The 15,443-nt window shown below is 32.5% G+C and overlaps 1 protein-coding gene across 4 annotated transcripts in view; it reads right to left on the bottom strand.

The window, feature by feature from the left end:
• Positions 1-11,893: 11,893 nt before the first annotated feature.
• Positions 11,894-15,443, bottom strand: part of osbpl3b (oxysterol binding protein-like 3b) — a 29,893-nt gene continuing 26,343 nt past the window's right edge. For all 4 annotated transcript variants that reach the window (XM_023403171.2, XM_023403172.2, XM_023403173.2 and 1 more), the window contains 7 exons: positions 15,283-15,346; positions 15,083-15,161; positions 14,786-14,930; positions 13,958-14,102; positions 13,726-13,852; positions 12,940-13,062; positions 11,894-12,773 (listed from right to left, as the gene is read on the bottom strand). In XM_023403171.2, coding sequence (XP_023258939.1) covers positions 12,677-12,773; positions 12,940-13,062; positions 13,726-13,852; positions 13,958-14,102; positions 14,786-14,930; positions 15,083-15,161; positions 15,283-15,346 — 780 coding nt within the window. In that variant the 3' untranslated portion in view covers positions 11,894-12,676. The remainder of the gene's footprint in view (positions 12,774-12,939; positions 13,063-13,725; positions 13,853-13,957; positions 14,103-14,785; positions 14,931-15,082; positions 15,162-15,282; positions 15,347-15,443) is intronic.

The following is a 15,443-nucleotide window of genomic DNA, read 5'->3' as shown; positions in this document are numbered from 1 at the left end:
CATTTTTGTGCCTAAATATACTATGACAAGTTTTTTTGCCTCAATATATTGTGGCTTTTTTTATGCCTTAATATATTATAGCTATATTATAGCTATACTATAACTTATTATAACTTATTATAACGTATATAAAGTAGTTTGACATTTTTATACCTTTATATAAAATTAAGCCTTTTTATGCTTGATTATACTATGACGTTCTTTTGCATTTTTTGGCTTACTATACTATGACCTTTTTTTTTTGCATTTTCATGCCTTTCTATCCTATGGCGTTTTATGACGTTTTTATTCTTTATACTATGAAGTTTTTGGACATTTTTATGCCTTACTCTACTGTGACGTTTTTATGAAATTTTATGCCTTACTATACTATGACGTTTTTATGACTTATTATACTATGAAGTTTTTTTTAAGTATCTTTATGCCTTATTATACGATGACGATTTTTGATTTTTTTTTCTCACTTAATGTACTACAACATTATTTGCCGTTTTTATGCCTCATATACTATTATTTTTGTATTGCATTTTTATGCCTTGCTATATAATGACATTCTCATGCCTCAATAAACTATGATTTTTTTTAATATCTTTTTGTACAATTAGTCTGTTATACGGTGGCATGATGGTGTAATGGTTAGACGAGGTGCTTCGTCGTCACAGTCATGGGTTCGAAACGCAGGCCTGGCAACTTCTAATGTGAAGATTGCATGTTCTCTTGCAATGTAAAGACAAGCACATTGAGTTAATTGGTTAGTCTAATGCTTCAATATACGTTCTTTGAGGCTTATATGCCTTACTATTCTATGATGTTTTTATGCCTTACTATACTATGATGTTTTTGGACATTTTTATGCCTTACTATACTGTGATGTTTTTATGAAATTTTATGCCTTACTATACTATGGCGTTCTTATGCCTGACAAAACATGAAATTTCCATGACATTTCCTTTCATGCCATACTATACTATGTCATTTTTATGACATTTTATGCCATACTATAGTATGACGTTTTTTGATGTTTTTTTGCCAGACTATACTATGACATTCTTACACCTTGATATGGCATGACGTTTCAATGACTCATTATACTATGACTGTCTGGAATGATGGTGAAATGGTTAGAACTACTGCCTTTCAATGAGAAGGTCGTGGGTTTGAATAGCAGACATGGTGCAGTTCTATGTGGAATTTGTATGTTCTCCCTCAATCCAAAGACATGCAAATATGCGTTACAACACCAAGACGTTATTTTATGATTTTTTTTGACGTTTTTATGAAATTTTATGCCTTACTATACTATGACGTTTCTTATGCCTTACTGTACCATGATGTTTCCATGACATTTCATGCAATACTATACTATGTCATTTTTATGACATTTTATGCGTCATTATACTATGACGTTTTATGATGTTTTTTTGCCTTACTATACTATGTACCATGACCTGTACCATGACCTTACATAATATGTAATTTTTATGACATTTTATGCCTGACTATACTATGATGTTTTTTGATGTTTTTTTGCCTTACTACACAATGATGATTTTATGAAATTTTATGCCTTGCTATACTGAGATGTTTTTTGATGTTTTTTTGCCTTACTATATAATAATGTTTTTTTGAAATTTTATGCCTTACTATACTATGACGTTCTTATGCCTTACTATACCATGCCGTTTCCAGGACATTTGGTGCAATAATATACTATGTCATTTTTATGACATTTTATGCCTTACTATACTATGACGTTTTTTGATGTTTTTTTGCCTTACTACACAATGATGATTTTATGAAATTTTATGCCTTGCTATACTATGACGTTCTATGCCTTACTATACCATGCCGTTTCCATGACATTTAGTGCCATACTATACTATGTCATTTTTATGACATTGTATGCCTTACTATACTATGACGTTTTTTGATGTTTTTTTGCCTTACTATACTATGGCGTTTTTTGATGTTTTTTTGCCTTGCTATACTATGACATTTTTATGAAATTTTATGCCTTGCTATACAATGACGTTCTTATGCCTTACTATACCATGCCGTTTCCAGGACATTTAATGCAATAATATACTATGTCATTTTTATGACATTGTATGCCTTACTATACTATGACGTTTTTTGATGTTTTTTTGCCTTGCTATACTATGACATTTTTATGAAATTTTATGCCTTACTATACTATGACGTTCTATGCCGTACTATACCATGACCTTTCCATGACATTTCATGCCATAATATAATATATCATTTTTAAGAAATTTTATGCCTTACTATACTATGACGTTTTTTGATGTTTTTTGCCTTACTTTACTATGACATTTTTATGAAATTTTATGCCTTACTATACTATGACTTTTTATGCCGTACTATACCATGACCTTTCCATGACATTTCATGCCATAATATAATATGTAATTTTTATGACATTTTAAGCCTTACTATACTATGATGTTTTTTGATGTTTTTTTGCCTTACTACACAATGATGATTTTATGAAATTTTATGCCTTGCTATACTGTGATGTTTTTTGATGTTTTTTTGCCTTACTATATAATGATGTTTTTATGAAATTTTATGCCTTACTATACTATGACGTTCTTATGCCTTACTATACCATGCCGTTTCCAGGACATTTAGTGCAATAATATACTATGTCATTTTTATGACATTTTATGCCTTACTATACTATGACGTTTTTTGATGTTTTTTTGCCTTACTACACAATGATGATTTTATGAAATTTTATGCCTTGCTGTACTATAACGTTCTTATGCCTTACTATACCATGCCGTTTCCATGACATTTAGTGCCATACTATACTATGTAATTTTTAAGAAATTTTATGCCTTACTATACTATGACGTTTTTTGATGTTTTTTGCCTTATTATATTATGACATTTTTATGAAATTTTATGCCTTACTATACTATGACGTTCTATGCCATACTATACCATGACCTTTCCATGACAATTAGTGCAATAATATACTATGTCATTTTTATGACATTGTATGCCTTACTATACTATGACGTTTTTTGATGTTTTTTTGCCTTACTATACTATGGCGTTTTTTGATGTTTTTTTGCCTTGCTATACTATGACATTTTTATGAAATTTTATGCCTTACTATACTATGATGTCCTATGCCGTACTATACCATGACCTTTCCATGACATTTCATGCCATAATATAATATATAATTTTTAAGAAATTTCATGCCTATGATGTTTTTTGATGTTTTTTTGCCTTACTACACAATGACATTTTTATGAAATTTTATGCCTTACTATACATTGACGTTCTTGTGCCTTACTATACCATGCCGTTTCCATGAAATCTAGTGTCATACTATACTATGTCATTTTTAAGAAATTTCATGCCTTACTATACTATGACGTTTTTTGATGTTTTTTGCCTTACTACACAATGATGATTTTATGAAATTTTATGCCTTGCTATACTATGATGTTTTTTGATGTTTTTTTGCCTTAATATATAATGATGTTTTTATGAAATTTTATGCCTTACTATACTATGACGTTCTTATGCCTTACTATACCATGCCGTTTCCAGGACATTTGGTGCAATAATATACTATGTCATTTTTATGACATTTTATGCCTTACTATACTATGACGTTTTTTGATGTTTTTTTGCCTTACTACACAATGATGATTTTATGAAATTTTATGCCTTGCTATACTATAACGTTCTTATGCCTTACTATACCATGCCGTTTCCATGACATTTAGTGCCATACTATACTATGTAATTTTTATGACATTTTATGCCTTACTATACTATGACATTTTTATGAAATTTTATGCCTTACTATACTATGATGTCCTATGCTGTACTATACCATGACCTTTCCATGACATTTCATGCCATAATATAATATATCATTTTTAAGAAATTTCATGCCTATGATGTTTTTTGATGTTTTTTGCCTCACTTTACTATGACATTTTTATGAAATTTTATGCCTTACTATACTATGATGTTCTATGCCGTACTATACCATGACCTTTCCATGACATTTCATGCCATAATATAATATGTAATTTTTTATGACATTTTATGCCTTACTATACTATGACGTTTTTTTAATGTTTTTTTGCCTTACTACACAATGACTTTTTTATGAAATTTTATGCCTTACTATACATTGACGTTCTTGTGCCTTACTATACCATGCCATTTCCATGACATTTAGTGCCATACTATACTATGTCATTTTTAAGAAATTTTATGCCTTACTATACTATGACGTTTTTTGCCTTACTATACTATGACATTTTGATGAAATTTTAGGCCTTACTATACTATGACGTTCTATGCCGTACTATACCATGCCGTTTCCATGACATTTAGTGCAATAATATACTATGTCATTTTTATGACATTTTATGTCTTACTATACTATGACGTTTTTTGATGTTTTTTTGCCTTGCTATACTATGACATTTTTATGAAATTTTATGCCTTGCTATACTATGACATTCTATGCTGTATACCATGACCTTTCCAAGACATTTCATGCCAAAAATAAAATAAAATATGTAATTTTTAAGGAATTTCATACCTTACTACACAATTATGGTCTTTGATGTTTTTTTTTTTGCCAGACTGCACTGACATTGTCACGCCTTGATATGGAATGATTTTTATATTTCTCATTGTGATAAAGCTGTTTGTAAAGATGGTGCAAAGGTTAGAACAAATGCCTTTCAAGGAGAAGGTCGTGGGTTCGAATCTCAGGTGTGGTGCTGTTCCCTGTGCAATTTGTATGTTCACCCTCAATCCAATGTCATGCATAAATGGGTTACAAAACTAAGATGTTAACTCATGTATTTTTTTTCAATGATATACTATGAAGTTTTTATGAAATTTTATGCCTATGATGTTTTTTGATGTTTTTTTTTTTGCCAGACTACACTGACGTTTTCACGCCTTTCCATGACATTTCATGCCATAATATAATATGTAATTTTTATGAAATTTTATGCCTTACTATACTATGACGTTTTTTGATGTTTTTTTGCCTTACTACACAATGACATTTTAATGAAATTTTACCCCTTACTATACTATGACGTTCTTGTGCCGTACTATACCATGACGTTTCCATGACATTTCATGCCATAATATAATATGTCATTTTAAAAAAAAATTCATGCCTTACTATACTATGACGTTTTTTGATGTTTTTTTGCCTTACTACACAATGATGTGTTTTGATGGTTTTTTTTTGCCAGACTACACTGACGTTTTCACGCTTTGATATGGAATGACGTTTATATGTCTCACTGTGATAAACCTGTCCGTAATGATGGTGCAACGGTTAGAACACATGCCTTTCAATGAGAAGGTCGTGGGTTCGAGTCTCAGGCGTGGTGCAGTTCCCTCTGGAATTTGTATGTTCACCCTCAAATCAATGTAATGCAGGAATGGGTTACAACACTAAGGTGAATTGAAGTATTTTTTTTCTATGATATACAATGAAGTATTTATGAAATTTTATGCCTTACTATACTATGACATTCTATGCCGTACTATACCATGACCTTTCCATGACATTTCATGCCATACTATACTATGTCATTTTTAAGAAATTTTATGCCTTACTATACTATGACTTTTTTATGAAATTTTATGCCTTACTATACTATGACGTTCTTATGCCGTACTATACCATGATGTTTCCATGACATTTCATGCCATAATATAATATATCATTTTTATGACATTTTATGGCTCACTATACTATGACGTTTTTATGAAATTTTATGCCTTACTATACTATGACGTTTTTTGATGCTTTTTTGCATTACTATACTATGACATTTTTATGAAATTTTATGCCTTACTATACTATGACGTTCTATGCCGTACTATACCATGACGTTTTCATGACATTTCATGCCATAATATAACATATCATTTTTGTGTGATTTTATGCCTTACTATACTATGATGTTTTTTGATGTTTTTTTGCCTTACTATACTATGACATTTTTATGAAATTTTATGCCTTACTATACTATGACGTTCTATGCCGTACTATACCATGACCTTTCCATGACATTTCATGCCATAATATAATATATCATTTTTATGACATTTTATGCCTTACTATACTATGACGTTTTTTGATGTTTTTTTGCCTTACTATACTATGACATTTTTATGAAATGTTATGCCTTACTATACTATGACATCCTATGCCGTACTATACCATGACGTTTTCATTACATTTCATGCCATAATATAACATATCATTTTTGTGACATTTTATGCCTTACTATACTATGACATTTTTAGATGTTTTTATGCCTTACTATACTATGACATTTTTTGATGTTTTTTTGCCTTACTATACTATGACATTTTTATGAAATTTTATGCCTTACTATACTATGACGTTCTATGCCGTACTATACCATCACCTTTCGATGACATTTCATGCCATAATATAATATATCATTTTTATGACATTTTATGCCTTACTATACTATGACGTTTTTTGATGTTTTTTTGCCTTACTACACAATGAAATTTTAATGAAATTTTATGCCTTACTATACTATGACGTTCTATGCCGTACTATACCATGACCTTTCCATGACATTTCATGCCATAATATAACATCTAATTTTTATGACATTTAATGCCTTACTATACTATGACGTTCTATGCCGTACTATACCATGATGTTTTCTTGACATTTCAAGCCATAATATAACATATCATTTTTGTGACATTTTATGCCTTACTATACTATGACGTTTTTTGATGTTTTTTGCCTTACTACACAATGAAATTTTAATGAAATTTTATGCCTTACTATACTATGACATTCTTATGAAATTTTATGCCTTACTATACTATGACGTTTTATGCCGTACTATACCATGCCGTTTCAATGACATTTAGTGCCATAATATAATATATCATTTTTATGACATTTTATGCCTTACTATACTAGGACGTTTTTTGATGTTTTTTGCCTTGCTATACTATGACATTTTTATGAAATTTTATGCCTTACTATACTATGACGTTCTATGCCGTACTATACCATGACGTTTCCATGACATTTCATGCCATAATATAATATGTCATTTTTATGACATTTTATGCCTTACTATACTATGACGTTTTTTGATGTTTTTTTGCCTTTCTATTCTAATACCTTTTTATGAAATTTTATGCCTTACTATACTATGACGTTCTATGCCGTACTATACCATGATGTTTTCATGACATTTCATGCCATAATATAACATATCATTTTTGTGACATTTTATGCCTTACTATATACTATGACGTTTTTTGATGTTTTTATGCCTTACTATACTATGACATTTTTTGATGTTTTTTTGCCTTACTACACAATGACATTTTTATGAAATTTTATGCCTTACTATACTATGACGTTTTATGCCGTACTATACCATGCCGTTTCCATGACATTTAGTGCCATAATATAATATGTCATTTTTATGACATTTTATGCCTTACTATACTATGACGTTTTTTGATGTTTTTTTGCCTTTCTATTCTAATACCTTTTTATGAAATTTTATGCCTTACTATACTATGACGTTCTATGCCGTACTATACCATGATGTTTTCATGACATTTCATGCCATAATATAACATATCATTTTTGTGACATTTTATGCCTTACTATATACTATGACGTTTTTTGATGTTTTTATGCCTTACTATACTATGACATTTTTTGATGTTTTTTTGCCTTACTACACAATGACATTTTTATGAAATTTTATGCCTTACTATACTATGACGTTTTATGCCGTACTATACCATGCCGTTTCCATGACATTTAGTGCCATAATATAATATGTCATTTTTATGACATTTTATGCCTTACTATACTATGACGTTTTTTGATGTTTTTTTGCCTTTCTATTCTAATACCTTTTTATGAAATTTTATGCCTTACTATACTATGACGTTCTATGCCGTACTATACCATGATGTTTTCATGACATTTCATGCCATAATATAACATATCATTTTTGTGACATTTTATGCCTTACTATATACTATGACGTTTTTTGATGTTTTTATGCCTTACTATACTATGACATTTTTTGATGTTTTTTTGCCTTACTACACAATGACATTTTTATGAAATTTTATGCCTTACTATACTATGACGTTTTATGCCGTACTATACCATGCCGTTTCCATGACATTTAGTGCCATAATATAATATGTCATTTTTATGACATTTTATGCCTTACTATACTATGACGTTTTTTGATGTTTTTTTGCCTTTCTATTCTAATACCTTTTTATGAAATTTTATGCCTTACTATACTATGACGTTCTATGCCGTACTATACCATGATGTTTTCATGACATTTCATGCCATAATATAACATATCATTTTTGTGACATTTTATGCCTTACTATATACTATGACGTTTTTTGATGTTTTATGCCTTACTATACTATGACGTTTTTTGATTTATTTTTGCCTTACTATACTATGACATTTTTATGAAATGTTATGCCTTACTATACTATGACGTTTTATGCCGTACTATACCATGCCGTTTCCATGACATTTCATGCCATAATATAATATGTCATTTTTATGACATTTTATGCCTTACTATACTATGACGTTTTTTTAATGTTTTTTTGCCTTACTACACAATGACATTTTAATGAAATTTTATGCCTTACTATACTATGACGTTCTATGCCGTACTATACCATGACGTTTTCATGACATTTCATGCCATAATATAATATATAATTTTTATGACATTTTATGCCTTACTATACAATGACGTTTTTTGATGTTTTTTTGCCTTTCTATTCTATGACATTTTTATGAAATTTTATGCCTTACTATACTATGACGTTCTATGCCGTACTATACCATGACGTTTTCATGACATTTCATGCCATAATATAACATATCATTTTTTTGACATTTTATGCCTTACTATACTATGACGTTTTTTGATGTTTTTTTGCCTTACTACACAATGAAATTTTAATGAAATTTTATGCCTTACTATACTATGACATTCTTATGAAATTTTATGCCTTACTATACTATGACGTTTTATGCCGTACTATACCATGCCGTTTCCATGACATTTAGTGCCATAATATAATATATCATTTTTATGACATTTTATGCCTTACTATACTAGGACGTTTTTTGATGTTTTTTGCCTTGCTATACTATGACATTTTTATGAAATTTTATGCCTTACTATACTATGACGTTCTATGCCATACTATACCATGACGTTTCCATGACATTTCATGCCATAATATAATATTTCATTTTTATGACATTTTATGCCTTACTATACTATGACATTTTTTGATGTTTTTTGCCTTACTACACAATGACATTTTTATGAAATTTTATGCCTTACTATACTATGACGTTCTTGTGCCTTACTATACCATGCCGTTTCCATGACATTTCATGCCATACTATACTATGTCATTTTTATGACATTTTATGCCTTACTATACTATGACGTTTTTTGATGTTTTTTTGCCTTACTATACTATGACATTTTTATGAAATTTTATGCCTTCCTATACTATGACGTTCTATGCCGTACTATACCATGACCTTTTCATGACATTTCATGCCATAATATATAATTTTTATGACATTTTATGGCTTACTATACTATGACGTTTTTATGAAATTTTATGCCTTACTATACTATGACGTTTTTTGATGCTTTTTTGCATTACTATACTAATACATTTTTATGAAATTTTATGCCTTACTATACTATGACGTTCTATGCCGTACTATACCATGCCGTTTCCATGACATTTAGTGCCATAATATAATATGTCATTTTTATGACATTTTATGCCTTACTATACTATGACGTTTTTTGATGTTTTTTTGCCTTACTATACTATGACATTTTTATGAAATTTTATGCCTCACTATACTATGACTTTCGAATGCCGTACTACACCATGACGTTTCCATGACATTTCATGCCATAACATATGTCATTTTTATGACATTTTTTTAATGTTTTTTTCCTCATTATACGATGATGTTGTTTGACTTTGTGCTGATTTATTATACTATAAAGTTTTTTTCCGTTTTTATGCCTTATTATACTATTTCGTTGTTTTCCATTTTCATGCCTTACTATATGATGTTTTTTGCAAATTTTTCATGTTGTATTGCACTTTGATGTTTTCTGACGTTTTTATGCATTTCGCTTCATGCCTTTACTATGATGTTTTTATGTAATTAGTTTACTATGACGTTTTTTTTGCATTTTTATGCCTTACTGTATTATGAAGTTTTTTGACGTTTTCCTGCCTTACTATAAAATTACATCTTTATGACATTTTATGCGTTACTATACTATGACGTTTTATTCCATTTTTATGGCTTATTATCCTATGACGTTCTTTGGCAGATTTATTCCTTACTATATACTGATGTTTATTATACCATAGCATTTTTTTATGATTCAGTATACTATGACTTTTTTCATTCCTTACTATTCTGACTTTTTATGCATTACTACACTATGACGTTCTTGTGCCTCACTATAGTGTAGCATTTTTCCATGACTTACTATACTATGAATTATTTTGCCTTACAATACTATGACTTTTTATGCCTTACTATGTACATATATTTCATATATGGAAATTCAACACATGTACATGTGTTGCATTTGTGTATGGGCTTTCCTGAGTGTAAATTCAGATCTTATATGTTAATAAACTGTTTGGTTGATGGCATTAAAAAGCCAACCTCTTTGTTTTGGAAGGGTAGCGGGGTTATTTTCGTGGAATCCTCGGGAACATTCACTAAAGGTTCTGTAGGGAACATTCCAGGAAAGTACACTAAAGGTTTTTTTCGTGGAACTTTTAGAGAACCTTATGAAAATGTTCCCCTACAGTTCTCTGAAGGTTCTACAAACATATCTTCCCAGAAACGTTCCACAAAGAAAAAGTTTCCTGAATTAGGGGAATCAGGAGAATGTTCTCTTCGGGATCCAGCAAAGGTCCTCGCATCCTTCAGCAACCTTTCGTAACTTTCTTGTAGCCGAAAATTGTTAGCTGAGAAGGATTGGTTAATACACCTGTGGCAAAAATAAACAACAGCAGACACAACAAAATGTCTTATAGCACACTGCATTAAGAAAATGACTTAAATTCTGAAGTGGCTAAATCACAAAGCTGTAATTAAGATGGATCAAATTTCAGTCACCTGTGTGTAACAATTCAAAGTGACATGTCTGTGGCAGTAAACACAGTTGTACCATCTCTTGTGTGACATAGCTGCAATAAAAACTGTACATAGCGAGCTACACAAGATATTTATGTCAAGGTATATATGGAAAATACTGAGGCCAGCACATGCAATTTTCATGATGGGAGGACCTGAAAAAACACATTATATCATTCAATATGCAGTGATATGCAAACCTGCCTTATGGAATTGTTGCATCAGATAATGAATGTGCAGAGTTGTGTAACAAGGCAATCACAATGAGTCTTTCAAGATGATGGCCTTCAAAGAAACTAGAATTAACATAACCCAACTTTCATGGTGTATTCCTGTTACTACAATATGATGGCACTGAGAAGAAGAATAGAGCTGCTTTGAGGGCACTAAATGGACTTCCTTCTTTTCTGAGGAAATGTGAAGTTTAAAACTGATTATTCAGTTTTTTTTCTCTTTTCCTGTTGGTACATTTAACCAACATTTATGACAAAGTGGCCTGTCTGACAAGTCAGCATCTGCAGTAACTGAAAATTATGGTAACAACTCAGTGTCTCTCAGTGTTTTGAACAAACAGCCAAAATGAGTCCACAAAAAGAAAGCATCAGAGATTTTATTTGAGCTCATGGAGCATAGTTTTTGGACACTTTTGGTCCCAAAGCCCAGGGTCCATTCAGACAACAGTGCGGTGGATAGAGTGAAAAATGGCTGGATTTGACGTTTGCTACTGCTGCTCATAGTTGCACAATCGTTCACACAGTCATAGCAAAAAGCATGTTATGAGACAGAAAGCAAAGTTCAGTAAGGATTACAGATCATGTGAACAACTTAAGAATTCCTTACAAAACATACATTTTTAAAAACATATAAGAGATGCAACAAAAATAAATTAACCAATATGAGTACGACCAGTAAGGCATCAGGCAGGTGCAGAATAAATATTAGATGTGTACACTTAATCAATGGCATATCAAGGCTAGTTTATCTCAGAGGTAGAGAATGTCCATGATAAGACGACAGCTAAAGTGACCAGTTGTTCAGCACATTTTAAATTTGTGTAGACCAGTTATGAAAACCATTTGTCCTTGCTGACACCAAATGATTTTCCTTTTCTCAGTTTCAGTTGTACAGTGTAACATTAGAGGTGGAAATATGGGCAAAATTGGTTAAATCGATCAACATTCTCATAATACGCTTGCATAAACACGTATACACAACTTAGATAAGCACTTGCTATTAAGGCATAAGTTTGATGAACTGCAATAAAGATGACCGTACTGAATGTGGATGGCAAGACTGGAGTGCAGATGTCACCAGAACCAGCCTGGATCACAGTACAGGCTGTGCAGGTCAAAATGTGTGTGATCGGCAGTTTAGGTGTCACCACAACGTAGGAAAATCTATGTGGGCGAAGCCAAGGTCCTTCCTCAGCTCCCAGTACGTGTTGTTGCTCAACCAGGTGTCATCCTTTGACTTCCTGAGGAGACCGAACAAATGCCAGACAGTAATGAATACTGTGAAAGATAGGTGAGTGTGGTGAAATTGAAATTGTGACACAGTCAGCTGTTAATGTGACAAGCTGCTTACTTGTCTTTAAAGTACTTCCTTAGTGAGAAACAAATAAATCTAGGTATTTAGGTTACCTAAAGAATTTAGGTTGATGTGTTACGTTGTTGTTCTCCAGGACTCTTCGTCTTTCTCTCTGCAGTTCTTCAATCCTTTGTTTGTGCTCCTCTGCAGCCTCCAAGTTCCCTTCCTCCAGCAGTCTGCCAGCCAGACACAGACATTCATTACACAAACATGGCAAAACATTAATCTTCAATATTCAAATTTAATCTTCATTTATGTTTTTTGGCTCTGCATCATTGTTGCAAGATAACTTAATTACAGATAAATATGAAAACACATAACTCAGGATACTGAAGGACCAGAAGCAGTGACATTTTTCTACTTTGATGCCAAAGTGGAGAGAGTGCTTGTTGTTTCTGCTGCGCTTTGTGGCAGCACTGTTTAGTTTACAGACTATTAAACCTTAAAAATGTGAGATAAAATTAGTTTGATGGCTCTGAAAGCCTCTGCAGTAACTTGCTATTCTTAACATGAGTATCAATGTGCCTATTTTTGTGCTATTTTGATCATCGGGTAGGGTGTGCATTTTTCAAGACAGCCTGTCAAGACCATGACTAAGATGCATGATGTAGGATTATAAAAGATGCGTTTGCTTAGATGCGTTTTGCTATTTTTTTATATCAGTTTTCTATGATAATACTCCGACAGAAATCTCACTCCCCACGTTTCTTTCAGTCTTTTGCCATGACAGAAAACAGTGGGGTTTTTTTTCCCTTTCATGTTTTTGCAGAAAGTTGATAATTACCAGATTGCTTAAGTGCATGTGAATACAGTATTTTTTAAAAAGTTTTTCCTCTTACCTTTGGTCTATTCGTAGTCTGGTGTCTGTGGGTGGTAGCAGCAGTTTCAGAGATGGGTCCAATTCATTCAGTTCAATAGCAAACTTGGTAAAACCATAGTACTGCTCATGGTCTATTGGCATTGCATCTGCAGAGCAAACAAACAAATAGCATCCACTGCTTTAGATACTATAATAGGGAGATGTACATTATAAAACAGCTTTTGATGCACAGTTATTAAAGAAATACATACTTGCTCTCCAGATGCATGTGGCTGCAGGCGGGTCTCCACAGAAAACTGCTTCATGCCACTTTCCAAAGAGTCTGTGGACGACCTTCCCTTTCTGATCTGTGATAGTTCCCTCCACCTCATTCACACTTGAATTCCAGTATTTGGCCTGTGAAAAGAATTGACAAGTTGTAGAAGAACATAGCGCTGAGCAATGGGGTTCTCCTTGTCTAAAAGCAATTAACTGTCTCCTCTCAGTAGAGGAGACTTCCATAAATCAGACACTGAAAACATCGAGGGGTTCCTGCTGCCATGCAGGTGGGGAGCACCATCTGTGTAGACAGGTTTATGGACTAATGATGGAACTACAGCACCTACTGTGGCAATGGATGACACTGAATTATATACAGTATACAGAAAAATGCCTTTTTCACTGCTTGGAGGTTATTTTGATCAAACCTCCTGGGGCTCACAGAGGGATGTCTACCAACACAAACACCAACACAAATTACAGAAAGAGAGAGCTATGGCATGAAGGACTCATAATATTGTGGCTTATAAATCACTGCATCTTACAGTATTGTATAGACATCTAAATGACGTGTAGGTCGGACATCAATCCTAGGGGCTTAATACTTTGTGCTGCCACATGTTTCCAGAGCCACAATGGTTGTTGGTATTGAAATAAAAATGGACAATCTGTGTCTTCAGATAGTGAATGTTGCAGTAATTTAAAGGAGTCGTTAGAGATGGCGAGGGTCATTAGGGTGGGTGCAGCCCTGCATACACCTACTAAATAGAATTTTTTCACTAAAAATGTTTTTTTTTTTTTTTTTTGCTAATTTGTCTCACCTTAACAAAAGTGATCTTGCACTGGCAAATATCACTACTGGAGTTTCTGATGCAGATCTCCCCATAGTGCTCAATCCAGCGCTGTCCACTGAGAATGTTGTGGATGCAGGACGTCACCTTGTTCCACTCATAGTGGTCTCCAAATCTAGAAAAAGATCATTTAGAACAATACTCCTTTTACCTGTTCCTTTATGCCTGTAGACATTGCTTTTAATTGACATGCTCATTGGTTTGTGCAGTCTGTGTATGTGTGTCCGTCTGTCCACTCCTGGAATAAATGAGAAGGTCGAGACTCACTCTGGCAGAGTTACATGAGTTGTGCCCACAGGAACAATCTCCATTGACTTCCCCCAGAACTTGTTCTTACACCTCACGTCTGCATAAATCAATCAGAGAAAAGCATTGTACACATTAACATTCATCCCGGACAACCAGCTGCTATTGAAACCTTACAGTTGCTGAGAATGCATCCAGCTAATTTATATATACTCCACTACCTTGCCAGAACACAAAGTTTTTAGACTCCACGTGGCAAGCTGAGATCGGTGGGTGATGGCTAACCTGATGTTGTAAAGGGGAACAAAGAGTAGTGTTAGTCCACTGATTCAATGAATGCTCCCAGTGAATTATTATTACAATACTGCAGTTGTTGAACTGT

Source organism: Seriola lalandi, unplaced genomic scaffold (genome assembly GCF_002814215.2).
Source record: "Seriola lalandi dorsalis isolate HSWRI2012SDOR001 ecotype SW California unplaced genomic scaffold, Sedor1 jcf7180002054062, whole genome shotgun sequence".
NCBI lineage: Eukaryota > Metazoa > Chordata > Actinopteri > Carangiformes > Carangidae > Seriola > Seriola lalandi.
This window is presented reverse-complemented; position numbering and strand designations above follow the sequence as displayed.